The sequence below is a fragment of the Zosterops lateralis genome (assembly GCF_965231275.1).
Source record: "Zosterops lateralis genome assembly, chromosome: 26".
Classification (NCBI taxonomy): domain Eukaryota; kingdom Metazoa; phylum Chordata; class Aves; order Passeriformes; family Zosteropidae; genus Zosterops; species Zosterops lateralis.
The window spans coordinates 6,345,887-6,373,561 of NC_139786.1; the positions used below are offsets into that span (position 1 = coordinate 6,345,887).

Here is a 27,675-nt window from a genome sequence, read left to right on the forward strand (position 1 = left end):
GGCTGCTCTGGGGACTTGGGGGGGAAATAACTCAAAATCTCAGCGGGGGCGAGGCTGAATTTTCTGTGGCAGCTGGGAAAAGTTCAGCATCCCTGGGGCAGGAGCAGCCTGGATTGAGAATCCTGAGGATTCTGAGGGTCCTGAGGATCCCTGGATTTAGGGATTCACAGCCTCTGGATCAACAGATCCCCTGCTCTGCTCTGGAAAGGCCAGCAGTGGGAAATCTCAGCAAAACTCTGAGCAGAACATTTCCCCTCGGACACAGAGTGCCCTTCCCATCTCTCTGAGTGATTGTGACTGAATTTAGAGTGTTTGTGACTGAATTTAAAGTATCTGTGGCTGAATTTAAATGTATTCATGACTCAATTTAGAATGTTTGTGACTGAATTTAAAGTATTTATACTGAATTTAAATGAATTCATGATCAAAGTATTTGTGAGTGAATTTAAAGTATTTGTGACTCAATTTAAAGTCACCTGGGGGCTCTGCCCCGCTCCCACAGGGCTGTGACACCAGCCCTGACCCCAAAAGGACACCTCTCTGTCGGGATAAATCCTCCCTGTCGGGATAAATCCTCCCCAGGGTAACAAACCCCACCCCAGGAGGAGGCAGTTGGGATCAATCCTGCAGTCAGGACCTGCGGGAAGAATTCCCAGAGCAGGGATTTCCCTCCCCAAGAGCTGAGGGAGGAGGGGACACAGCAAAGCCGCCTCTCCCCTCTCCAAATTCGCCTCCAGCCCTCAGCAGGGGCTGACATTCCCCCTTCCCTGCCAAAATCCCGCAGGGAAGGGAGAGCTACCAATCCCTGTTAATCCCCAGCAGCCCTGGAGCATCCCCATCATCCCGGGAATGGGCAGGAATGTGATTGTGGCAGCCGGGAGGGTTCCCTGTGCTGGGAGAGGATTTAATCCCAATTTTGGAGCTGGGAGGAGGCTCGGGAGGACAAATGGTCTCCTAGGAAATGCCTGAGGCATTTCCCACTCTTGGAATGCCACGGGGATAAAGCAGGAATGATGGACACGCGTCCTCCTCCCTCTCTTCCAGCTGGTTTGAATTCCCTTGGGATGTGGGACCTCGGGCTGCGGTGTCCAGCAGCCGGCACAGCAACGTTCCCTAACCTCCTCTGCAGAATTCCAGTTCCTATTCCTCCTCTGCAAAATTCCAGTTCCCTTCCCTCCCGTCCTCTGCAAAATTCCAGTTCCCATCCCTCCTCTGCAGAATTCCAGTCAAGAATTTGTCGTTAAGGGACAGTGACAGTCAAAGCCATGCTCTGGGAGCCAGGAGAACACGGTGACAGCCTGGGAAAGGCAGATCCATGGAAAACTCCCTGCCAGGCCATTCCCAGACTCACAGAATGGATCAGGCTGGGAGAGATCCTAAATCTCATCCCATTTCCATGGGCAGGGACACCTCCCACCATCCCAGGCTGGTCCAAGCTGCCCTTGGACACTTCCAGGGATGGGATTCCAACCTGTGCTGGGAGCAGGGCTGGGAGGGGAAGGGGAGCCCTTTGCTGGATGCAATTCCCGGTTTGGAGCTGACAACGAGCCCAGTGAGGGGAGCACACAAAGGATCTTTGTTCTGCCCCGGGATAGTTTGCTTTTCTCCGTGCCCTCAGCTCTCCCTTGGCTCCTGGCTGAGCTCAGGGCAGCTCTGAGCGAGACATCCCATTATTCCAGCAGCTCGGAACACTGGGCATTTATTCCCTGACCTGGGAGGAGTGGTCAGTGCTCAGCTGCCACAACAATGGGGACACTTGGGCCACTCGGGCCACCGCGGTGCTGGGGGAGCTCAGGGCTGGCATTGTCCCTGCCCTGCCCTGTCAACCCTTCCCTGGCACACTCAGCACCCCCAGGGCAGGAGTGACGCCTTAATTAGACTTTAAATTTCATGTATTTCAGATTCTGTGGTGCCCAGGGGTGCAGCCCTGAGCTCACAGTCAGTGTCACTCAGCTCTGCACACAGCAGGGACACAAAACAAATCCTTTTCCTGCTGCACACTAAGGACAACTTTCAGGCCCAAAAGCACAAACAAGGGGGGCTGGAGGGAGGAACAAGAAGGATGGGACCTCACAACCTGCAGCTGGAATTGGGCAATTAAACTCCAATACGCAAATGGACCAAAATTTATAAAAGTGTGAGACCTCATGGCTGTTTGTCCATTTTGTGACCATTTTGGGTCCACCTTGGGTGCAGCCCTGGCCAGGCTCTTGTCCTGACCAAGGTGTATCCTAAAGGCCTTTTAATAAATCTCTACTTTATTCTCCAGCTCTGTCCAGTCTCTGTTTCAGGGCAGCCTTCCCAAGGCATCAGGAGCAGCCTGGATTGAGGATCCTGAGGATTCTGAGGGTCCCTGGGTTCAGGGATTCACAGCCTCTGGATCCCCTGCTCTGCTCTGGAAGGGCTGGCAGTGGGAAATCTCAGCAAAACTCTGAGCAGGATATTTCCCCTCAGACACAGAGCACCCTTCCTGACTCTCTGAGTGATTGGGACTGAATTTAGTGTTTGTGACTGAATTTAGAGTACCTGTGACTGAATTTAAAGTATTTGTGGCTGAATTTAGAGGACGTGAGGCTGAATTTAAAGTATTGGAGTGAATTTAAAGTGTTTGTGACTGAATTTAAAGTATTTGTGCAAATTTAAAGTGTTTGTGATGGAATTTAAATTCTCCTGGGGGCTCTGCCGTGCTCCCACAGGGCTGTGACAAGGATCTGGGCTGGGACTCCCCTATGGAAGCAAAGAACCATCCTGGGGTTGCACCTCCCAGCTCAGGGATGCTCCTGGAAGTGTCCAAGATCCAGCTTTTCCCTCTCCTTTTCTCTCACCTTACCCTGCCATCCTTTCATGGCACATCCTGAATTCTTCAAAGCCCTGAGGAGCTGCTGGAATACCAACAAAACTCCTGAGGAGGAACAGCAAAAAATGAGCCTGGTCCTTGTTTTTGTGACACTCGGCTGATTGTTGGCTGATTATTTTCTCTCTTATCTCTGATTTCATCTCTGATTTCATCTCTGATTTTATATCTTTTACCTCCTCTCTTTATTCTGTCTCTCCATTTAACTCGGGGTTGAGGCTCTCAGTACTTGCCCTTTCTTTGTGGCTGGATGGGGAAGGAGAATCCACATTTTGGGCTCTTATTCCCAAATTCTCATTTGGGATTAAGAGCCCAAATCTCCCCCAGGAACATTCCCAGAGGATGAACCTGCGCAAGGCTGTCGCCCACTCCTCTCTCTTGGGGTGTGTTGGGTCTGCTGCCCTGTTAAAGTTTGTTTTTTTCCTCCTTTTTCCTTTTTTCCCCCCTTTTTAATTAGACTTTCCTTCCTTCCCCAGCCCACACAGGGCTCCCAGAGCTGCAGGCTCGTCTGCAAGATAAGAATTCACAGAAAATCAGAATTTGTTTTTTCCTGCAGTAATCAGGAGAGGTTTTTTCACTATTGAACACAAAACACGGGAATTTTCCTCCTGTGACCCAAACCTTCTTCCTGGTACAGGACAACGAGGCTGAAAGGAAATTTGGGCACAAAATGAGGATAATGGGGAAAAGAATTTTGGGAATCTGGGTTTGACCTGTGGGTGTGAGCCAGCAGGGACAGCTGAGCACAGGGATCCCAGCCCCGGCTCCCCTTGCCAAAAAAAGATATATAAAGAGGCAGGAATGACATCCTGGACACTGGAGAGCCCCGGGGAATTTGGGAGATGCAGCCACACCTCTGGCACAGGGGAAAGGAGGGGCACAACGAGCAGCACACAAGGCAGATCCTGGGGAAAAGCCTCTCCAGAGGGATCCTGGCCACAAAGGCTCTTGATGGGATTACATTCCTTAGGGAAAAAAACCCACAAAACCAGTTGGAATCTAAACAAACCCCGCAGGTTTCTGTGGAGCAGCAGCAGCACCACCAGCAGCTCTTTGCCATTGGATTTTCCAGGAGACCGGAAATGTTTTGCCCCTGAGAAGGGGCAGAGTTTTCCAAAAAAGGGCTAGGAAAAAAAAAAAAAAAAAAAAAAAAAAAAAAAAAAAAAAAAAAAACAAAAAAAAAAAAAACCACCACTGAAATCTCTGCCTGTGTTGCTCCTCAGCCACCTGGATTTCCACGTCCTGGCAGTGGGAGGAAGAGCTAGAGTGACTCCTGTGGGATTTGTGCTCCCTTGTTGCCCTGATCAAAACCCTTCTGATGATCCTGTTCAGGTACTTCCAGTGGAGTCTCTCACAAATGGAACATAAAAATGTAACATAAACAAAAGTAGATTGTTTTCATCCCTCTCTGTGATGGATTTCTGAATGGACCCCTGGGGTCAGAGAGGTGATTCTCTCGTCTGCCAATCCTTGACCAAATTCTAAACCTTATAAAAACCCCCAAATCATAATGAACTGCCTTCCTACTTTACCCCACGTCAACCTGTCATTCTTTCAAACTGTGAATGACTGCCCTCCTCTGCCAGCAACTCCTGGGAGCTCCTCGACCATCCCAAACCCACCCTGGGACAGGTTTTCCTGCTCAGCAGGGACGAAATTAAATGGGAAGATGCTCCTGACCCGCCTGTCCCCACTCCTGTCACTCCCAGTCCCAGCCTGGGCATCCCCCCAGGGGACAAATCTCTGGAGCAGCAGTGCCACGGTTTGGTGTTAAAGTCACCAAAAAAACTCCCCCCAAAAAACCCCAAAAAACAAACCCTGGGCTTGAAATGGGTTTTATCTAAAGCCCTGCCAGGCCCTCCTGCTTGGGAAGGAGAGAGAGAACTCTGCCAGGTTTTCCCCCTGCCGAGGATTGAGCTAAACCGGGATTAAACCTTAAACCGGCCCCGTGGCCATCCCCGAGCGCGTGTGGGGATGTTTTCCCCTCGGGAAGGGATTTTTGGGAATTTTCCCTCTGCCTTGGGAGGGAAAAGCAGCCACAGGGAGGGAGGAGGAGCCTCTGGAGGAAGCAGAGGTTTCCCAGCACAGCAGGAGCTGCGATTTGGGGTTATTTTTTGATCCCTCTCTCTCAGGAAGGGAAATCCTGCAGGGAAATCCTTTCATCCCAACCCTTCCTCATCCTGATGATCTCAGAGCCCCAGCTGGATGAGATGTGGGGTCTGTGGGATCTATGGAGTCTGTAGGATCTGTGGGGTCTGTGGGGATTTGTAGGGTCTGTGGGGTCTGTGAGGTCTGTGGGATCCATAGGGTTTGTAGGGTCTGTGGGGTCTGTAGGGATCTGTGGGGTCTATGGGGTCAGTGGGGTCTGTGGGCTCTGTGGCTTCTGTGGGGATCTGTAGGGTCTGTGGGATTTGTAGGGTCCATGGGATCTGTGGGATCTTTAGGATCTGTAGGGTCTGTAGGCTCTGTGGGATCCATGGGGTCTGTAGGATCTGTGGGCACTGTGGGCTCTGTGGGGTTTGTGAGATCAGTGGCGTCTGTAGGATCCATGAGATCTGTAGGGTCTGTGGAGTCTGTGGGTTCTTTAGGATCTGTGGGGTCTGTGAGGTCTGTAAGGGTCTGTAGGGTCTGTGGGATCTGCAGGATCGGTGGGATCTGCGGGCTCTGTGGGGTCTGTGGGGTCCATGGGGTCCGTGGGTTCCTCCTGGCCTGGCCCTGCTGCCTCAATAAGGAAATGGATCCTCCCAGCCCTTGCTCCCTCTGGGGATCAGGAATTTCCATCCCCCGGAGCTGCTGGAGGGGGGCAGGGGGCTGAAACCTCTCCTGGACCACACGGGGTGGCCTCCAGGGATCCCAGGGGGACAAAAACACCCTTTTGGGGCAGCACAATCAGCGAGGGATCCCTGCTGCTGCCAAAACTCCAGGTTTTGGGACATCCCTGCTGCCAAAATTTGGGACAGCCCTCCCTCATCCTTCTGTTCCTCCTTTTCCTCGTTTCCCCCAAGCTCAGGGGGGCACAAGGGCTGCCCAGGGATGTGATGATTTTTCAGGATCCCAAACCCACTGAGGCTCTGCCTCCCAGGAACCCTCCTTCCCTAAAATCCACCCTAAAATCATCTCCAGCACCACCACGACCCCTAAAATTTCCCTTTGATCCCAACACAGGAGAGAGAATTGATGCCATTTTGCTTTTTTCCCCTTTTTTTTTTCTTTTCTATGTTCTCTATTTTCTATGGTTTTTATGTTTTCTATGTTTTCTGCATTCTGTATTTTTCACACACACATTTGTAGCTCTGTAGTTTTTTTGCACTAATTGCTGATTTTGCCAGTGATTTTCCACAGCCTTTCTCTAAGGAAAAAAAAAAAAACAAACCAAAAACCCACCCAAAAACTCCAAACCCCAGAAAATACAAGACCCCAACACTACCTTAATTCTTCCGAAATAACAAATTTGAGAACATTTCAAAATATGTTTTTAAAGCCAAAGTACAACTAATACCAAAAAAGACTCAAAAAATCCAACTTAACTTAAAAAAATTACATCACTTGTCATCCTAATCAGTACTTTTTATCAATTACATTAATTTCCTAAAACCTATAAAAAGATACACCTAAAATATATATATAAAATCTAAATAAAAAAAATTATAAAACCTAAAAAAATCTCTCAAAAAATAAACTTTTCTAAAAGTTTTTCTATAGCTGCCCCTGAAAACTTTCAAAGAAAAATCCACTTTTTATGGATTAAAATCCACTCACTAAAATGATCTCTGATTTCACTTCCGAGTTAAGAAAAAGGTGAGAGAACAGAGAGATCATGGGTGCAATAAACAGATTATTCCTGCCCAGCTCTGCTCCCTTTTCCCGAGGAGGAAACTCTTCCAGGCCTGTTCGTGTTTGGATAAACCTTGTTCCTTGTTAAACTGTAAATGCCACCTGTGCCAGGAGGCCAAGGCCAGCCCCATGTCCCCAGGGCTGCAGGGTCACCCCTGTGGGGCTGGCAGCAAGGCAAACTCATCAACGAGGTGGGAAATCAGTCATTAATCCCTTTATCATTTATATTTTTAGGGTTTTTTTGCTTTTACCCCAAACTCAGCTTCTCGTGTCACTCATGGCACTGGCAGGCAAAGCAAACTCATCACTGGGGTGGAAAATCATTAGTTAATCCTTTTATGATTTATATGTTTTTAAGTTTTTTTTCTGCTTTTACTCCAAACCCAACTTCTCGTGTCACTCGTGTCACTTGCAGGCAAAGCAAATACATCACTGGGATTAAAAAATCTTAATTAATCCCTTTATAGTTTATATTTGTTAAGGGTTTTTTTCACTTTTACCCCAAACCAAACTTCTCATGTCACTGGCAGGCAAAGCAAATACATCACTGGGGTTCAAAAACATTAATTAATCCTTTTATAACTTATAGTTTTAAGGGGTTTTTTTGCTTTTACCCCAAACTCAGCTTCTCGTGTCACTTGTGTCACTGGCAGACAAAGCAAACTCATCTCTGGGGTGGAAAATCATTAGTTAATCCCTTTATCATTTATATTTTTAGTGGGTTTTTTTGCTTTTACCCCAAACTCAGCTTCTCGTGTCACTTGTGTCACTTGCAGGCAAAGCAAACTCATCACTGGGGTTCAAGATCATTAATTAATCCCTTTATAATTTGTATTTTTAAGGGGGTTTTTTTTCTGCTTTTACCCCAAGCCCAACTTCTCGTGTCACTCGTGTCACTTGCAGGCAAAGCAAACACCTCACTGGGGTTCAAGATCATTAATTAATCCCATAATAATTTATATTTTTAAGGGTGTTTTTTTCATTTTTACCCCAAACCCAGCTTCTTGTGTCAGTTGCAGGCAAAGCAAACCCATCACTGGGGTTCAAACTCATTAATTAATCCCTTTATAATTTATATTTTTAAGAGTCTTTTTCTGCTTTTACCCCAAATCCAGCTTCTTGTGGCACTGGCAGGCAAAGCAAACACGTCACTGGGGTGGAAAATCATTAATTAATCCCTTTATAATTTATATTTTTAGTGGGTTTTTTTTGCTTTTACCCCAAACTCAGCTTCTTGTGTCACTCGTGGCACTGGCAGGCAAAGCAAATACATCATCAGGGTGGGAAATCATTAGTTAATCCTTTTATAATTTATATTTTTAAGGGTTTTTTTTCGCTTTTACCCCAAACCCCGCTTCTCGTGTCACTGGCAGGCAAAGCAAACACATCATTGGGGTTCAAAATCATTAATGAATCCCTTTATAATTTATATTTTAAGGTGTTTTTTTCACTTTTACCCCAAACCCTGTCCTTTAAGAGCCTCCCTGGCGAAGGCCCCGATGTCCTTACTGAGCCAGGCCGGTTCTGCACGAGCCTTGCAGAGATAACAGAGCCCAGAGCGAGATAAACAGAGGGGAAGGAGCACCAGGGACAGGGATCTCCCCCAGGAAAAAACTCCTCCAGGCCTTGGGTGCTGTCAGGAGCAGAGAGGCACAGCCTGCTGTGCATCAGAGAGGAATAAAATAACAGAAATAAATTCAAATATTGTCCTTTTTCTCGGGTTTTGTTTTCTTTTGCCCGAGAGTCAGGCTGGTGGTTCTGGTGGGTGTTTTTCTGCCCCCTCTCTGCCCTCGGAAGGCTTTGGGTCTGGTGTGAGAATGAGTTGGGGTCTCGAGGTCTTGTTTTTTCTCTGGTTTCTCGAGTTGTTTATTATTTCTTATTTTACAATTTCTCTGTCCCCAGCCAAGGTGTTCACAGCAGCTCAGGCACGATGTGACTCCCCCCGTGATGGGAGGTCACTCTGCTTTTATACAGATATACGTGTCTGTTATTTACCATTCCATACCAATGCCCAGTGCCTGGACTAGAAGGGTCATCTCTACTCTGCCCCAATCCCCTCAAACCACCCCGTGCCCATGTCACTGCAGGAAATGGAGCCAAGGGAGAAGGAGAAGAGCCCAGGGTTCCACCCTAAATCCTCCATCTCGTTCCCCCTTTCTAAGAATCCCAAAACTACCAAATTTCCCACCCTGTGATTAACCACACCTCTGTCTGTCACACCTTTGTGACTTGTAATTCCTCTCTGTGCTGGAAGTTTTTCTCATGGACTGAAATCAAAGCCTGTGTCCTCCTGGGCTCTGTGCCAGGGTCTCAGACCCTCTGCACAGAGCCCAGACCCCCTGGCCAGGATTCAAACCCCCTTTCTCGGCTCTCAGGCCCCTCTGCCGAGGTCTGTGACCTCCCAGGGTGCCCTGGGCTCCAACACTTTTCCCCCCACTCCATATCAGAACACAAAGAGGAATTTCCATGTCGTTTTTATAGGAGTGGAGGGAAAAATCCACGCTGAAAACAGGGATGGCACCGAGCAGGGCACCCCCAATCCTCCTCTTCTGCCTCGCAGCTGATAAGGAAAGGCTGGAGAGATAAGGCGGGATTATCACTCCGAGGAGATGAGGGATGCTCTGAGTAGGTCCTGTCCCAATGCTTCCAGTTGTGATCTGGTCCAACACTGGTGCGGCTGCTGCAGCTGGCCGGGCTGTGATAGCGCAATTAGCGGCACAATTAATCGTTAATCAGGAGAGATTGGGGGGGATTAAGCGCTTAAAGAGCGCAGCACGTGCTGCTCACGGGGATTTATGAAATCGCTGCCGCCCCCTCGGGGGCTCGGCCGGGTTTGGTTGGAAATAAAATGCCCCAGTTGGGATTGTCAGAGCAGTGCTGTGGGGAAAGGGCTCTGCCCATCCTGTGAGGATGCAGGTGGGGTTTGGGGGAGTCCTGAACGTCCCGGGCAGGCTGGGAGAGGACAGTGAGGGGACAGGGCAGGAACAGGGATTGTGACAGGGATGTGACAGGGCAGGGACAGAGATGGGACAGGGATGAGACAATGATGGGACAGGGATTGGATAGTGAGGGAACAGGGCAGGAACAGAGATGGGACAGTGAGGGGACAAGGATGGGACAATAAGGGGACAGGGATGGGAGATTGATGAGAGAGTGGGGACAGGGCAGAGACAGGGATGGGACAGTGAGGGGACAGAGATGGGACAACTCCTGCTGCTCCTGCTCTTCCCAGGGCCTTTGGGAGCCCCTGCTCAGGCAGGAGGGTGTGAGGGTGGTGCTGGAGAGATTCATTAAATCCCAGGAGTAGTTTGGGCACACAGAGACCCCTCCCTGCATTTTAATTTGGACAAAACACAAACCAGACTCTGGGTATAACCAAAACGAGCAGCAAAACCCCCAGTTCTGCCTCCTCCTCCACCTCCTCAGAGCCCCCAGGCAAACCAAGACCATTTCCTTGGTTCTGCTGTTGGTGGATCATGGATCCACTGGATCAGAACTGCATCCTCAGTTCCTGAAGTCCCCTGAAGATCCCTCTGGATCTACATTTGCTCCAGCACAGGCTTGGCCCATAAACAACCAACCCAAAAGCTTTTCCACCCAATAATCCCACTGACAGACGGCACAAAACCAAACTCCAGGTGATGTTCCGTGCTGGAATTCAGGGAAAAACCAACCCCGAAGTGCCGAATTTATATTCCTGTGCGTGTTCCCGGGTGCAGAACCAAAGCTCCTGCTCACAAACCTCGTCAGATTGAGCAACTAAAAAAAGCCACAGCTCTGAGAGTGGGAAGTGCTGGGAGCAACAGGAGAGAGGGAAAAGCTGGGGGGGTGTTTTGAGGATAAATCCCCCCTCTCCTACCCCGGATCAGGAATCCCAACCCTTGAGTGACCAGCAAATTAATGTTGCCTGAATAATTAAATAGAAAAGAAAGCGTTAAGAGGGAAATGGAGAAAGAGCAGAAATAAATGGAACACTGGGAATGTTTCCCTGCTTCCCAAAAAAAGGGACATTTTGATTTTTTTTCGGTGTTTATGGTCGGCTTCAGCAGCCTCTGCTTTTAAATGGAGCGATTCAGGGCAAAATCACCACAAAAAAACTGGCCAAAGGCAGTGCCCTGCCCTGCTCCAGCTGGGAAAATTTGGGTGGTTTTAAAGGAAATGGCTGAGGATTTCAGGGATTGGGGAAGAAAGAGAGGGAGAGGGTTCATGGAGAGGGTTCAGTAATAAAAACACTGAAATGCTGCCCAAAAGATGAATTAAATTCATAAAACCCCAGAGCACAGCGAGATAGGAGCTGTTTGATTCAGATCAACACAGCCTGGGGAGAGTTTTAGGCCTCAGGTCTGAGATCCAGAGCTGGCAGAAAATGGGATTTTCCTCAGGCCAGGGATGAACTCTGTGCCTCAGTTTCCCAGCTGACAAATGAAGACGACAAGGGCGGTGCCAGGGTGGAACATTTGGGTGTCACCAACAAAATAAGTTAAAAAAAAATTAAAAAATTAAAAACTGACAAAATAATTAACTGAAAATGCCATTAATTGGAGGGTCCTCGTTAGCAGTGTCCTTGCAGGTGCCCAGAGGAGCTCTGACTCCAACAGGCACTCAGACTCCAACCCCACTCCATCCTGTTTTCCCCCTCTCTGCACCACAGCAGCAGCTCAGGTGAGCCAGGAGCCCCAGCAGAGGTGGCAGGGACAGCTCTGCATTGGGAATTTGCTGCTCAAGTTCTGATTTTTGCTGTGCCCTGCAGGCCCCAGGGGATGGGGGGTGAGAAATGAGGGATTGTCTCTGGTTTAAACCCACACGGGGAGAGGAAAGGGAAGCAAACCCAACTGAAATCCCTGAAAATGTCCCACCTGGATCCCAAAGAGCAGCAATCTCTGCAAACAGCTGCTCAAACAGCCCCCTCTGAACAGTTCCCAAGTTATTCCTGCCCCCAGCACCACGGGGATGGCAGAAAAGGGGAAAGAAAAAAACCCAAATAAAGGCAGAATTGCTGGTGCTGGCAGCGGGATCCAACCCTCTGGAGCATCCTTGTGCTCCCCGAGCTGCATCCCCGCAGCTCCTGCACCTCCTGGAGCTCTGACAAGAGCCCAGGTGAGGGAAGGAACGCCCAGAATTCCAGCAGGGATCCAGCAGGAAGGGATGAGGACCATTCCACAGGGGAATGTGGCTGTGAAAATCCAGCTGGAGCTGTTGGAGCTCATCCCTGAACCAGCAGGAGAGCCAGGAGGGAGCACGGGGCTGAGGTTGGGAATGGGATGAGCTGCGTGGAGAGAGGGAGGAGAAGGACGAGATGAGAGGTGGTGGCAACAGAAGGGATGAACCCCAGGCTCTCTGTGGCCCCAAAATAATCCCGCAGCAGCTTCTCTTGCCGAGAGATGGGAGACAGAGATTGGGAGGGAAAGAGCAAACAACCAGCAGATGAGCAGCGCTGGCTGCGGGAAAAACGCTGCCCCGGAAAGAGCCCCGGGCTGAGAGAGGGCAGGAGATGCTGGGGCTGATTACAGAACGACTCCGCGGAGTTAATTGTTCACCAGATTGGGATCTGGGCCACATCCATCAGCGGGCCTCTTCCTGCCATCAGGATTTCCCTGGACAAACAGCAGGAGCCGGTGGGTTTGGAGGGGAGCAGAGCCAGAGGGGCAAAGCTTTGCCTGGACAGGGTTCACTGACAGCCCAGGGCCCTCCAAACAGAGCCCCCCAAAGAGAGCCTTCCCAAACAGAACCCTCCTCAAACACCTTCCAAAACAGAGTCCATCCCAAACAGAGCCCTTCCAAACACCTTCCCAAACAGAGCCCTCCTCAAACAGAGCCCTCCCAGAACCTTCCCAAACAGAGCCCTCCAAACACCTTCCCAAACAGAGCTTTCCCAAATACGTTCTCAAACACCTTCCCAAACAGAGCCCCCCAAACACCTCCCCAAACAGAGCCCTCCTCAAACAGAGCCCATCCAAAAAACAGCCTTCTCAAACACCTTTCCTAAACAGCCCATCCCAAATAGAGCCCTCTCATCACTCTCCTGCCTGCACAGAGGCAAACCCAGCCCAGCTGAGACGAGCTTTTGGGTGTCAGCACATGAATTACACAGAGCAGGACTCGCTGCAGGCTCAGGATCCCCTCTGAGCTGAGCCAAGCCCCTGCCCTGCTGCCTGAAGGAGCTGCCTCAGTTTCCCTGGGGATGGAAAGGGAATCTGGGAGGTTCCTACAGAGCACGAGCCCTTTTGGAAGCTCTTACTCCTCTTGGACATGACTCCAAACACACAGATCACAGCTCCTCTGGAGGTTCTCAGCCCTCCTGGCCCAAAGCTCAGGGCTGTGGAAGCCAGAGGAATGTCCCAGGGTTTGCAGGGGCTGACCCAGCGCTCGTTTCTGGAAGGCTGGAGCAAGGGGATGATGGTCTCAGTAGAAACTGCAACGTGGAGGTTTTAATGTGGTGAGAGGACACCCAGGGCTCTGGTGGGACAGGGAGAATGGAGAGATCCTCATGGATCTGAGGGATCTAAACTCCCTGTGTTGCCTGGAAGGCTGAAACAAGTACAAGGAATTCCTGAATCTAAATTTGTCCAAGTTGCTGCACTTTTTATACAGGGAAAAATTGATGAAATCCCTGCTAAAGTTAAAAATGTGGTAAATCCAATAGAGCAGGCCAGTGGTATCCCAGGAAGATCCAAACCAGAGCAGAACCAGTGAGTATTGCACTCAAACCAGGAGCCACACCAGGAAAAAACAATTCCCTTTGAAATTAGAGAACTGTAAGGGACTGGCATCTGTAATTTAAAAATTCCTGCAGCACGGTCTGTTAGTGCAATGTGAGTCCAAATCCAACACCCCAATTCCAGCCATTAAGAAAGCAGATAGTAAAATTTATCGATTTGTACAAGATTTAAGAGCAATTAACAAAACTACCAAAGACATACACACCCAGTAGTAGCCAATCCCTCCACCCTTTTGACTACAATGACAGAAGAATTGGCTCCCTGGAGCACCCTGAGCTGTTCTGCCTCTGTGTTTTACCCTGTGCAAAATGCAGCTGCTCTCATCCAGTGCCACCCAGGGAAGGCAAAAAGTGTCCCCTGCAGCCCCCTCTGTGCCCCAGCCTGTCCCCAAGGGACAAGTGACACTGGCAAGGGATGCACACCAGAGGCAGCAGCTCAAGATTTGGAGCAGCAGCTCGTTTGGAAGGCAATAAAAAGCAGCCAACTGCACTCCAGCCACCTGTAACTGGGAATGTGTGACACCCCCTGTCACTGTCAGCAGCACAGCCCCTCTGAAGGGTCCATTCAGGGCTCCACAAAGAGCTGCCTCACTGAAAGGGGCCTGGAGAGGAGGATTGCAGGGCTCCCCAGCCCTGCCAGCATCCCAAAGCTCAGCGGAGCTCAGGGAGCAAAGCCCTGAGAACAAAGCGAGGTCAAGAGTTAACAGATGGGGGAACTGGGACATGGGGACAACATGGTGACGTGGCCAAGGCCAGGCGGAATCCTTGGGAAGGCCACGGACAGGGGGAGATCTCCAGAGCCCTGATTAGTTGTAATTTTTTTTTTTTCTCTCTTTCTATCCTAGCAGGATGAGAGAGGAGGAACTCCCAGGATTGCTGGCGAGGTTGTTCCACTACTCATTTATTAACTGCTCCCATTTGGATGTGGTACTGATATTTTCCAGCCTGAGTGAGTAAGCCTGGGAACTTGGGAACAGATCTGCGAGCCCTGCCTGGAGCCTGGACACCAAAACCTGCTCCAGAAATCTTCTGGCGTGACAGAAAGCAGCAAACTCTGAACTGGGTGCCTCACACACCGAGGAAGTTCATGGATGGGGTGAGCCAGGTGCCTTCCCATTCCTGCCTCGTCCTTCTGGGACTCTTGGACATCCCCTCTCACCTTTTCCTGGGGAGGAAAGGAGGCTCCACACCAGACCACAGATGCACTGAGGTCTCTGTGTGTGCTGCTGACACCGTGTCCATTACCTAAGGGCCGGATTCCTGAAGGGAATCTCTCCAGGAGCCTGGGAACTGCTTTCCACGAGCTATCCCCCGGCCCACAGGCGCTGTCACAGCCTGGTGCGGCTGGAGAACAGGACTCTGCTTGCACTCACCACATCTCAGCCCCATGTGTCAGTACATCCCACACCCACACCCCAAAAAATCCGCCCCACAACCACCGAGGAGGGAATTAATTAACGCTGGGCCCCGTCTGAATGGCTCCTGCCCTTCCACAAACCTCATCCAGAGGCTCCAACTTTCTGCCTGACGCTTGTTCAAAGCTTTTCCCCTTCGGGCACCTTCCCCAAGTATTAATCCCTTTATAACTTATATTTTTTAAGGTATTTTCTACTTCGACCCCAAACCCAGCTTCTCGTGTCACTTGCAGGCAAAGCAAATACATCACTGGGGTTAAAAATCATTAATGAATGCCTTTAAAATTTATATTTTTAAGGGGTTTTTTCACTTTTACTCCACACGCAACTTCTCGTGTCACTCGTATGAGTCTCACACCACACTGAGGATGCACAGCACAACCCCCAGGCCTGACCCTGATTCTTTCCCTCCTGCCGGAGCTGATGGCACCACTGTGCCAACACGCCGGGCCCAGGTTGTTTTTCCAGGCAGAGCCGAGGCTGTTAAAGCCTTTCAGGCTGGCCTGGCACGGAGGGAGGGAGGGCAGCTCTCCAGGGGCTGTCTGGGGACAGGGAGGGAAGGGGGGGGGGGGGAAATTCCAGGGCACACCCCCGGGAAACTTGTCACAGCAACAGGAGAGATGCAGCTGATTGTGACAGCCCGCCCAAAACTGCAGCGCCAGGGGAATTGCCGAGCTGCCACCCCGGGGCAGGGACAGGGACAGGGACAGGGACAGAGCCCAGTGTCCCCCCCGGGCGCTTCCACACCCCCAGACCCCTGCCAGCGGGACCCCTGCCAGCGGTGCCCATCACAAATCCGATACTGGGGTTAACCTGAGCTCTCTAAAACAGGTTTAGGACCAAACACGCGCAGGGATCTCCCTCCCGCACCAGGGAACACCGAGGTACAAATCCGTGCCCGGCTGAGCCCTCCCTCCCCGCACCTCCAGCTCCGGCCCTCCCCTCCCCCGGTGCCCCGCCGGTCACAAAACAGCGGCCGCGACCCCCGGAGGGGCTCGGGGAGGGCGGGCAGGGCCCGGGGTCACCCCGGCACTCACCGGCCGCCGAGCAGGTCGCTCTCCCTCCCTCCTGCCGTGTCCCTTCCTCCTTCCTGCGGGGCACGGCGGGGGCGGTGCTGCGGGAGCCGCCGGGGAGCGGGGCCGGCACCGGGAACCGAGCGGGGCCGGGGCACGGGGGAGCTGGAGAGGTGCCGCTGCCGCTGCCGGGGCAGGAAAAGGGTTGGAGCGGTGCCGGTGCCGGAGCCGGGAGAGCCGGAGCGCAGCCAGTGCCGGCGAAATTGGAGCGGAGCCGGTGCCGGTCCCGGGGGGGTCGAAGCGGTGCCGGTACCGGAGCAGGGGGGTCGGAGCAGAGGCGGTACCGGAGCAGGGGGGTCGGAACGGAGTCGGTGCCAGAGGAGTCTGAACGTGGCCGGTGTCGGTACCGGGAGAGCAGGAGGGGTGCCAATGCCGGTCCCGGGGGATCGGAGCGGTGCCGGTACCGGAGCAGGGGGGATCGGAACGGAGTCAGTGTCAGAGGAGCCTGAACGTGGCCGGAGCCGGTACCAGGAGAGCCGGAGCGGAGCCGGAGCCGGTGGCGGTCCCGGGGGACCGGAGCGGTGCCGGTGCCCGTCCCGGGGGAGCCGGAGCGGAGCCGGGGGCGGTGCGGGATGCGGGACCCGGCGCGGTGCGGGAGCGCTGCCGGCGCTCGGCTCCGTTCGGCGCTGGCTCCTCCCCGCCGCAGCCCCGGGATAAGGAACCGGCTCGGCCCCGCCGGCCCGGGCAGGAGCGGCGCACGGAGAGCACAAACACACACACACACGAGTCGGGGGAGCTCCCTCCTGCGGCTCCTCCCGCTCCTCCCGGAGCCTCTCGGCAGATGCGGGAGATCCGGGGCGGCCCGAGGCACCGGGACCGCAGCCCTGGGGGGGTCTCACCCTCTCGGGGTTGTGGATTTAACGGCGGCTCCACCGCCCGTTCCAGCCCCTCGCTGTCGTATATTTAGTCAAACGTTCTGTGTTCGCCAAAAATAGAGCAGCCGTGGAAATAAATCAGGCTGACTGGAGGTGCCAACGTTGTCTGCCTGAAAGTAATTAATTTCTTATAGCCTGGGCTATATTAATCCTCAGCACACGCAGCCCTGTCTGTCGGCGGGCTTTTGGCAATTAGGGCCGAAATTTGGGGGATGTGGAGGGTGATGGTGGTGGGGAAGGGCAGGGAAGGCACAGAATCCATCCAAACAGAGTGTGGAGATTGGGAACACAGAGGACATGGCAGGGCTGGTGAGGAGGAGGAGGGAAGGGGACACAAGTTCTGTGCAGGAAAATCCTACTGGAGGAAGCATTTGGGGTTTTCTTTCCACATGTGGATATTCCACAAAAAAAAAAACAAAACCCAAAACTGTCCAGGAGACACAAATTCAGGCTTCCTCAGTCCTGCTGCTGCCAAAACTCCTTTTCCCCATTTTCCTTTTGAACGTGGGAGTCTTGCTGGACTTGCTGAGTCTCATTTCTTATCTTAGAAGCACTAGGCTGGCTGGGAGACACCTCGAGGAGCGGGGAATTGATTCCCAGATGGCGCGGCAGGAGCGTCAAATCCGAGCCCCCGTGGAGGGAAGGGATGTTCTAGAAGGATCCGTCTCCTCTGGTCACCTCAGCCTGTCCCAGGGCAGCGCCCCCAAGGCCCTCAACAAGGTTTGAGTGCCCTGGGAGTGGGGTAAAACCTTCCAGAGCTGCTCTGCAGTGAGAGCAGGAGCTGAAACAGTGAGTGATGAGCTGGGGCTGTGACACCCAGGGCTGTGTGTGACATCCAGGGCTGTGACATCCAGAGCTGTTATGTCTAGGCTTTGTGTGACATCCAGGGCTGGCTGTGACACCCAGGGCTGTTCTGTGACATCTATGGCCCTGTTGTGACACCCAGGGCCGTGCTGTGACACCCATGGCCGTGCTGTGACAGCCAGAGCCAAGCTGTGACACCCATGGCCGTGCTGTGACATCCACGGTCATGCTGTGATACCCAGGGCCTTGCTGTGACATCCACGGTCGTGCTGTGATACCCAGGGCCCTGCTGTGACACCCATGACCGTGCTGTGACACCCAGAGCCATGCTGTGACAGCCAGGGCTGTGTGTGACACCTGTGACACCCATGGCCGTGCTGTGACACCCAGGGCCATGCTGTGACAGCCAGGGCTGTGTGTGACACCTGTGACACCCATGGCCGTGCTGTGACACCCAGGGCCATGCTGTGACCCCCAGGCCAGCCCCTGTGGCCGCCTGCCCTCAGCCCATGTCACTCAGTGCCTGCTCCTGTGGACAGCACACTTCTCTCCCTGTGAGTGCCCAGCACGGCCCCTCCTGCTGCTCCCTGTACAAACGGGCACCGTGGGCGGGTTTTTTCAACATCCCAGGCTCCGACTTCCACATTCACCCGTCTGCTCTGTTTAGCGAGGAGATGTCACCCTGGGGGAGATATCTCGAGCATTTTCTGACAATCTCGTTCTCATTTCTGTGTCGTTCCCAGCTCGGTCCTGCTGCCACACCTCTCCCAGCACCCGGCGCTGTAAATCCGGCTTGAAACTGAAAGGGAAAGAGATTCCCAGGAAAAGCCCCGGCAAATTAAAGGTGAAGGCCCCAGATGGAGCTTCAGAGGAAGCCATGAAGAGAAAGCGACGTGCAAAGGGCAGGAATGTTGCAGCTATTAGGGGGCAGAGCCGTGTGAGCTCTGGGGCACACCAGCTGCTCGATGGTGCAGAACATTCCTCACAAACACAAATTGCAGCTGGGGATTGAGAACATTCCTCACAAACACAAATTACGGCCACCAGTGTGCTGGGGATTGCAGAACATTCCTCACTAACACAAATTGCAGCCAGGGATTGCAGGACATTCCTCTCAAACACAGATTACAGTCACCAGCCTGCTGGGGACTGCTGTGAAAACTCCGGAGGAGGGAGATGAGCAGAGGGAGAGACGCTGTTTTACACCACAACGACACAGACTCCGAGATTCAGAAGGCTGAAAATGACTCCTTTATTTTTGGGATGTGTCTCCCTTTTATACCATTTCACATAGACCAATTGGATTGGTGACACAAAGACAAACCTCTTCACTCACATTGGTCAGAGCAGAGGGACAGCAAGAAGAAGAAATCCCTCCTCGGGAAAAGGAATGAAAATTCGTTCCTCTATTTTTGGGATGTGTCTATCTTTTATACTATTCTACACAGACCAACTTGATTGGTGAAACAAAGGCAAAACCTCTTCACTCACATTGGTCAGAGCAGAGGGACATCAAGAAGAAGTCCCTCCTAGGAAAAGGAATGAACAACAAAAATTTTCTCTTATTTACAGAAAATTCCCTGAGAAAAGAATTTCAGAAAACCAAAACACCTCAGGCACAAAACCAGGGCCACAGGAGAGCACCCAGCTGTGGGATTGAGGGCCAGGAGTGCTCGAAGGGCAGAGATCGGGGAGCAGGGCCTGTCTGAGAGGGGATAACGAGGCTGTTAAGGGGGCTGGGGCCGCCTCACCTGTGAAATCCCAAAGCAAAGAGTCCCTTGATATTTTCCTCATGCCCTCTGAGGTGGCCGGGGTTGAACTTGGCACCCACTTGAGGCGCTCTGTGATCCCTGCAGTGAATTTGGGAGCCTCAGGGCATTTTCCAAACGTGCCAGTGGAATGGCCGAGCAGAGGGCAGACAAAACTGCCACGGGTTTGTGAGGGTTTTATAGAATTACTTGGAGTTCTGAGGTAGTTTTCTCTCTCTCTCTCTCTCTTTTTTTTTTTTTTTTTTTTTTTTTTTGTGATTGCAGACCCTCACGGAGGTGTGAGGGAAATCAGGGATGAAGATGGGCTGGTTGTAATCGGGAATGTCCCTAAAAAATGAGTCTGTCTGGGAAACTTCAAGACTTTATGATCACCTCAGTTCGTGCTGGGAGAGACTTTGCCCAGTAAATCCTTCTCCTTCTCCTTCTCTTCTCCTTCTCCTTCTCCTTCATTTTTCTTCCTTTTCTCCCCTTCTCCTTCATTTTTTCTCCTTTTTCTTCCTTCTCCTCTTCTTTTTCTTTAATATTTCTTCCTATATTTTCCTTTCTCTTTTCTCCCTTTTTCTTCCATCTCCTTCCTTTTTCTTCATTTCTCCTCTTCTTTTTTCTTCCTTTTTTTCTTCCTTCTCCTCTTTCTCCTCTTTCTCCTCCTTCTGGTGTATCCCACACTGGGAATGGTCATACATTTCCCGGTCTGTCCCCTCCCAGACCAGCTGGGTCTCAGCCCACAGCCGCTCCCCTTTCTGACATAAATCAGATTGATTTTTTTTTTTTTTTTTTTTTTTTTAGGGATTCCTGTGCTGTGTCGGGTGTCCCCTGTCACCTCGGCCCGGCTGTGCAGGGCAGGAGAGGGGACAGGAGGGGAGGGGTTGATGCTGTTTTACACTACAATGACACAGATTCTGAACTTCAGGAGGCTGAAAATGAGTCCTTTATTTTTAGGATGTGTCTCCCTTTTATACTGTTTCACACAGACCAATTGGATTGGTGACACAAAGACAAACCTCTTCACTCCCATTGGTCAGACCAGAGGGACATCAAGGAGAAGTCCCTCCTAGGGAAAGGAATGAATAACAAAGGTACAGTTGCAAAAACACTTCTCCTGTTTACAGAAAATTCTTTGGGAAAAGAATTTCAGAAAACCAAAACATCTCAGGCACAGAACCAGGGCTGCAGGTGTTGGTCTCCAAAGGCTCTGGGCTGGCTTGAGCCATATCCAGCCAGGAGTGGGATGTAAAACACCCCGAGGGACAGTTCTGGGCTGGTCCTGACCCCGTGGAACAGTCCTGGGATTTCCTCCTGGCCCCAAAAATCACCCACCAGGAGCTGCTCCTTCTTAAATCTGGGGAAAAGCATCTCCTTTTCTCCACAGGCAGGAGAAGCTGCCGGGAGCACCAGGGATGCTGCAGAGCCCGGAGCAGCATTCCAGGCATATCCCGCAGGGATTTCCCGGGATTCTCCTCCCCAGAACATTCCCTTCCACTGCAGAGACCAGAGATGGAGATTTGGGAATTCCAGGACAGCGATTTGGGAATTCCAGAATGGGGATTTGGGAATTCCAAGATGGAGTTTTAGGAATTTGAGGACCGGGTGGGGGAGGTTTAGGAATTCCAGGATTGGGATGTGGGAATTCCAGGAATGGGATGTGGGAATTCCAAGAATGGGATGTGGGAATTCCAGGATGGGATTTTGGGAATTCCAGGGAGCTGGAGCCCAGCCCTATGCCCGGCCCAGGCCCCTCTCCAGGCACGTTCCATCCTCCTCTTCTCCCTCCCATAGAGAAGCCCCGCTGGGGACACCACAGCCAGTGCTGGGCTGGGGACAGAGGGGACAGCCTGGGGACACCACAGCCAGTGCTGGGCTGGGGACAGAGGGGATAGCCTGGGGACACCACAGCCAGTGCTGGGCTGGGGACAGAGGGGACAGCCTGGGGACACCACAGCCAGTGCTGGGCTGGGGACAGAGGGGATAGCCTGGGGACACCACAGCCAGTGCTGGGCTGGGGACAGAGGGGACAGCCTGGGGACAGCCTGGGGACACCACAGCCAGTGCTGGGCTGGGGACAGAGGGGACAGCCTGGGGACTCCACAGCCAGTGCTGGGCTGGGGACAGAGGGGACAGCCTGGGGACAGAGGGGACAGCCTGGGGACTCCACAGCCAGTGCTGGGCTGGGGACAGAGGGGACAGCCTGGGGACAGAGGGGACAGCCTGGGGACTCCACAGCCAGTGCTGGGCTGGGGACAGAGGGGACAGCCTGGGGACAGAGGGGACAGCCTGGGGACTCCACAGCCAGTGCTGGGCTGGGGACAGAGGGGACAGCCTGGGGACAGCCTGGCAAAGCTGCCTCAGGAGCAGAGCAGCTCAGGCTGAGCAGAGGTGGCAGCAGTGTCCCCATGAGTCACAGAAGGAGGGAGCAGCCCTCGACAAGTCAATCATTCTCTTATGTAAAAACACTGAATTTTAGGTGTAAAAACACTGAATTTTTGGTGTAAAACCACAGAATTTTTGGTGCAAAACGCTGAGTTTTTGGTGTAAAAGTACCAAATTTTTGGTGTAAAAACCCTGAATTTTTGGCCTAATAACACCCAATTTTGGCTGTCAACTGCTGGCCCCCATGCAATACCTGTCCCCAGAGCAGGGGACTCATCCCACAGCACATACAGGGAGGAGCTCACCGTGCCCAGGCTGCAGGGAAGACCAAACACACCCACAGCCTGCAAAGAACCAACCGAGACAAATCCGACCTCCAAACTGATCTCTTCCCATCAGACACCGCTGTGTCCCTGGGGAGAGCTCCAGAAGAGCCCTGGCCATGGGCAGCACATGCAGAAAGTCAATTAAACCTGACAGCTCGGGCTGAGGCTGTGGAGGAGAAACAGCAGCAGGAACGTGCCTGATTTCTGCAGGTCAGCTCCGTCTGAGAGGATCACACCAACCTGTTTTTGCTGCTGCAGGTTTATCTCTCTCACTCTCTGAGGATGCAGAGCCCTCAGCAGCTCCAGTTTCCTCTCACATGGCCTGGCATGTGTGTGTGTGTGTGTTGTGTGTGTGTGCAGCTCTGGGGCTCTGCAGGGAATATTTCACAGTCACTGCGTCCCTTCCCCGCTGCCCTGACACTCGGGAGGAGCGTGGGCAGCCAGTCATGGAAAGAAAAAAAAAAAAAGTGTGTTCAATGTTTCCTCCTCCTCCTGCTGCCAGCCTGGCCTGGCTGCTCTCCCCACCCCGAGGCACAGGCAGGCATGTGGAAATCATTGCCCGGAGAGCAGAGCTGTGTTTCAGCAGGGCTGGGGTGAAGGCTGGATGGTAAATCGAGGAGAAACTGGGAAATGGGGCCATGCTCCAGTGCCCAGCCTGTCACAGCAGGAGCTGATGGCTGGAAATGAGCCCAGAGTCACCCCCCACCCAGGGATGAGGCTGGGCACAGTGCTCAGGGCTCCTGATTTAACAACAACCCCCTCCCCATTCACACCCCTGGTGGGTTCTCCAAAATGGTTTGGGTTGGAAAGAACCTTAAAGGTCTCGTCTAAAATTCCCACCTCCCACTAACCCAGGTCACTCCAAGCCCTGCCCAGGCTGGCCTTGGGCACTTCCAACCCCTGCCAGGACCTCCCCATGCTCCCAGGGGAGGAGTTTTCCCATCCATCCAACCGAAATTTCCTCTCTTTCAGTCTGAACCCATTCCTCCTTTTGTCACTCCCAAAACGGGCAGGACAGAAGGAATGTTGTTATTCCCATGAACTGAGGAACAGGAGGAAGGGAGATGAGTTTGGACATCCCCTGAGGGCTGAGGGAGCTCTGTTCTGGTCCCACCCTGGAACTGGCTCTCTGTGAACCCCAAAATCACCCTGAAACCACTGGAAATCCCTGAATCCACGTTCTCAGTGCTGTGGGACACAAAATCCCCATCCCCAAGGTGCCCAGCACTGCTGACCACGACTGCAAACCACTGAATCCAGCAGCACTTCCTCTGAATTTTGTCCATGGAGCATCACCATAACAACAGCTCCACCAATCCACACCAGAGATCCGGGCCCTTAGCAACCAGGAGCTGCCAAATTGTAAAACAAAGTGGAAAAAAAAATAAAAATTTAAAAAAAAATAAATCTGCACAAAATCTTTCCTCCACAGTGCTGCTGTGGGTGTGCAGAGCTGCAGAGGGGAAATGCACAGAGCACCCCAGATCCCAAAGTTCTGCCCCAGAAGGTGCCAAAGCCTCCCTTGCTCTGCTTGTGGAGGGTTTGGCCTCTGTTTTTGGCATTTCTCTGAGTGTCACTCTGATCTTTTCCAGCCTTCTGATCTTCGCATTTTCATAGTGGAGTTTTTTTACGAATTTTTACGCAAAAAAAAGTGATGTTTTATAAACTGGGTTTTTTTACTTATCATTCCTCTCTTGAGGAATTAATGGACTTCCAGTTTGACCAGTGTGGTTGGAGAGGTGCCAACCTTGTTTGTCCAACCCGTGGTCATTGTCCAAAATCTATATAAATCACGGTCTAAAGATAAACGCCTCTTTTTGCCCTGACTGCGTGAGCGTCGTTCTTTTTGTGTCTTATAGCGACAGTTCCCCTCCCAGAGAGGGAAATCTGGGCACAAACAGAACCTGAGCTGTCCCCCCTGAGAGCCCTGATTGTCACCCAGCCCTGGGACCCGCAGGAGCTGCAGTTCTGGGTGTTCCCAGCTGTTTTCAGCAGCTCTTTCACCACCTCAGCAGTTTCCAAAAGAACCGGAGTTTGCTCCTGCAGGCGAACCTTGTCCCCTGTCACCCTGCTGGAGGCACGAGGGAGGAGATAAACTGGGGTTTTTTTTCAGGGAATGATCCATCTCTGCCACTGAGTCACTGCCAAGCTTCCCCTTCCCAGGCAGGTCAGGGGGTGAGCTGGAGGCTGAGCACTCCCATGGAGGGGCTGAGGGAGAGTGTCACAAGGGACACAAAATAAAGATGCTTGACTCCAGTCAGGAGAAATCAGAAAGCTTTATTTACATTCTTTATTTACATTATTTTATTTCGTTCAGCCTTTTTATAAATTCATTCAGCCCTTTTTTATAAAATTATAAAAATTGTTATTCTGCAGAGAGAATTGTCCTGTGTATAGAGCTCGTAGGAGCAACTGTGCTACTCTGTCGTGATGGGACACGAAATAAAGATGTTCTACTCCAGTCAGGAGGCAGTAGAAATCAGAAGGTTTATTTACAATTCATTCAGCCCTTTTATAACACGCTGTGCTAAAGGCATGTTATTGGTCCATAGGGCTGACACCTCTCCCATTGGCTCAGGAACAGAAATAGCAAACAACTCCTGTTGTTATGGGAAAGGAATATTGTTTATACAAGGTTGTTTTGGGAAAAAAAAAAAAAAAAAAAAAAAAAAAAAAAAAAAAAAAAAAAAAAAAAAAACCCAAAAAACCAACCAAACAAACAAACAAAAACCCAAAAAAAAAAACCTGTTGAAAAGTTTCCCTCGGTAAAAGCTCAGCAATTCTCAGGCTCAGAAAATATTGAGCTCACAGGAGAGAGCCCAGAGAAGACTCAGGGGTGACCTCGTCACTCTCCACAACTCCCTGAAAGGTGGTTTTAGCCAGCTGGGGTTGGTCTCTTTCTCCAGGCAGCACTGACAGAATAGGACGCAGCCTCAAGCTGCTCAAAAGGAAGTACAGGCTGGATATCAGGAAAAAGTATTTTACAGAAAGGGTGATTAAATACTGGAATGGTCTGCCTGGGGAGGTGGTGGAGTCACCATCCCTGGAGGTGTTTAAGGAAAGTCTGGATGTGACACTTGGTGCCAGGGTTTAGTTGAGGTTAGGGTTGGGCTGGACTTGATCCTGGAGGTCTCTTCCAAACTGGGGATTCTGATTCTGATTTTGATTCTGATCCAGAGCTGCTCCCTCATGGGAGCAACAGGCACCCAGGGTTAAAATTCTCCAGGGAAATGTATCGGAGCAAACCCAGAGGATCTTCCTGGATGCCTTTAAACAAAGACTGGATGTGGCACTGGTGCCAGGGTTTAGTTGAGGTGTTGGGGCTGGGTTGGACTCGATGATCTTGAAGGTCTCTTCCAACCTACACATTCTGTGATTCTGTGATTCTGTGATTCCTTCTTTCCAGGGCACACCAAACACACCAGCCAAGGGTCTGGACCCTTCCTGCTGGCACAAACTGGGAGTCCCTGCTTGGACTGAGACCAGCAACGCCCAGGGGCTGAGAATGGAGCACAAACGGGAGATTTCCAACCCAAACCAGCAAGCCCCTGTGAGCAGGAGGCAATGCTGTGCTGGAGGAGGCCTGGCTGGAGGAGAATTAGGATTTTTCTGAGCTTTTGGCTGCAGGGATGGAGCAGGAGGAGCTGTGGCATGGCAGGAACAGCTTGGGTGGCACCAGGAGGGGACTCCCTCACTGCTGGCTGGCACAGCCTGGGGATGCTCAGCCAGGATCTGCTGCCTGACTCACAGCCTGCTCTGCTATTTTCAGCCCAAAGGAGGAATCCAGCCTGGCTCTGGATTCCCCAAAACATCGATGCAGAGGCAGAAACTTCAGTGGGAATTAGAGGGATGATGGATGTGAGAATGCTTCCAAAAAAAAAAAGAAAAACAGAGCCAAGGACAGGCTTGGGCTGCAGGGCAGGATGCAGGAATGGAGCACTGAGGAATAAAAATCCCTGGAAGGGCAGGGATGACAGGGATGGAGCTGGGAGTGATGCAGGGAGCTGGGTGGGTGCTGCCCTGTCTCAAGAGGACACGAAAAGAAGGACACTCACCCTAAATTCTGTTGCTTTCGAATGTTTGAATCTTTGCAGTGAAGGTTCTCACGCAGCTTCAAGAAAACAATGTGTATTTTTAGAATTTATCTATTGTGTTTACATATTTGTCCTCTGGGAGGAGAAATGTGATTGATGGTGATGTTCACCAACGAGGTCAGAGAGGTGGGAACCTGTACAGCCAATCCTTGGCCCTCTGACCAAAATATATATAAGATGGAGTCAGAAAATAAAGACAGAGCTTTTCCTGACTTTTTTTTTTACTTTCTGCTGCCTGCCTTGTTCCTTGTGTGTCGTGAATAGTGACACTCACCTGTCAAGTTGAGAGAGAGAAAAAAAACTTTTACTTTTAGATCCAGGGTTTAAATAGAGTTTGGGCTTTGCCCAGCGACTGGGGGGACGAGGCTGACACCCCTCAGATCCCAATGGTCAGACCAGCAGTGGATCAATTAGTCCTTCCCCCTGGAAAGGAATGTATTCACCCAATATCACTCTTTGCGTGAAAACTCTCCGGCCCAAGAATAAAAACACCAGAAGGCTGAAAAACCAGAACAACACCTTCCCACCTCACTCCCTTGCCTGCCGAGCTGTGGTTCCTGCCGAGCTGTGGTGTCTGTAGCTCTGGTGTCTGTGAGCTGTGGTGTCTGGAGCTGTGGGGTCTGTGAGCTGTGGTGTCTGGAGCTGTGGTGTCTGGAGCTGTGGGGTCTGTGAGCTGTGGTGTCTGGAGCTGTGGTGTCTGGAGCTGTGGGGTCTGTGAGCTGTGGTGTCTGGAGCTGTGGGGTCTGTGAGCTGTGGGGTCTGGAGCTGTGGTGTCTGGAGCTGTGGTGTCTGGAGCTGTGGTGTCTGTAGCTCTGGTGTCTGTGAGCTCTGGTGTCTGGAGCTGTGGTGTCTGGAGCTCTGGTGTCTGGAGCTGTGGTGTCTGGAGCTGTGGTGTCTGTAGCTCTGGTGTCTGTGAGCTCTGGTGTCTGGAGCTGTGGGGTCTGTGAGCTGTGGGGTCTGTGGTGTTTGGAGCTGTGGGGTCTGTGAGCTGTGGGGTCTGTGAGCTGTGGTGTCTGGAGCTGTGGTGTTTGGAGCTGTGGTGTCTGTGAGCTGTGGTGTCTGGAGCTGTGGTGTCTGGAGCTGTGGGATCTGGAGCTGTGGGGTCTGTGGTATCTGGAGCTGTGGGGTCTGTGAGCTGTGGGGTCTGTGAGCTGTGGTGTCTGGAGCTGTGGTGTCTGGAGCTGTGGGGTCTGTGAGCTGTGGTGTCTGTGAGCTGTGGTGTCTGGAGCTGTGGTGTCTGTGAGCTGTGGTGTCTGTGAGCTGTGGTGTCTGGAGCTGTGGTGTCTGTGAGCTGTGGTGTCTGGAGCTGTGGTGTCTGGAGCTGTGGTGTCTGGAGCTGTGGGATCTGGAGCTGTGGGGTCTGTGGTATCTGGAGCTGTGGGGTCTGTGAGCTGTGGGGTCTGTGAGCTGTGGTGTCTGGAGCTGTGGTGTCTGGAGCTGTGGGGTCTGTGAGCTGTGGTGTCTGTGAGCTGTGGTGTCTGGAGCTGTGGGGTCTGTGAGCTGTGGGGTCTGTGAGCTGTGGGGTCTGTGAGCTGTGGTGTCTGGA

General features: G+C 51.9%; 2 protein-coding genes across 2 annotated transcripts in view; both read right to left on the reverse strand.

Moving 5' to 3' along the window:
• The window catches only part of CDK18 (cyclin dependent kinase 18), a 41,506-nt gene extending 25,568 nt beyond the window's left edge, over positions 1-15,938 (reverse strand). The window contains exon 1 of the mRNA XM_083878260.1: positions 15,859-15,938. The gene's annotated coding sequence lies outside the window, so the exon portion shown is untranslated. The remainder of the gene's footprint in view (positions 1-15,858) is intronic.
• LOC310919145 (uncharacterized protein) lies at positions 10,837-13,626 on the reverse strand. The gene is made up of 2 exons (XM_083878330.1): positions 12,607-13,626; positions 10,837-12,489 (listed from the first exon to the last, which is right to left on the reverse strand). Exon 2 carries the CDS (start codon positions 12,245-12,247, stop codon positions 11,291-11,293), a length of 957 nt encoding a protein of 318 aa, XP_083734456.1. The 5' UTR covers positions 12,248-12,489; positions 12,607-13,626; the 3' UTR covers positions 10,837-11,290.
• Positions 15,939-27,675: the final 11,737 nt, after the last annotated feature.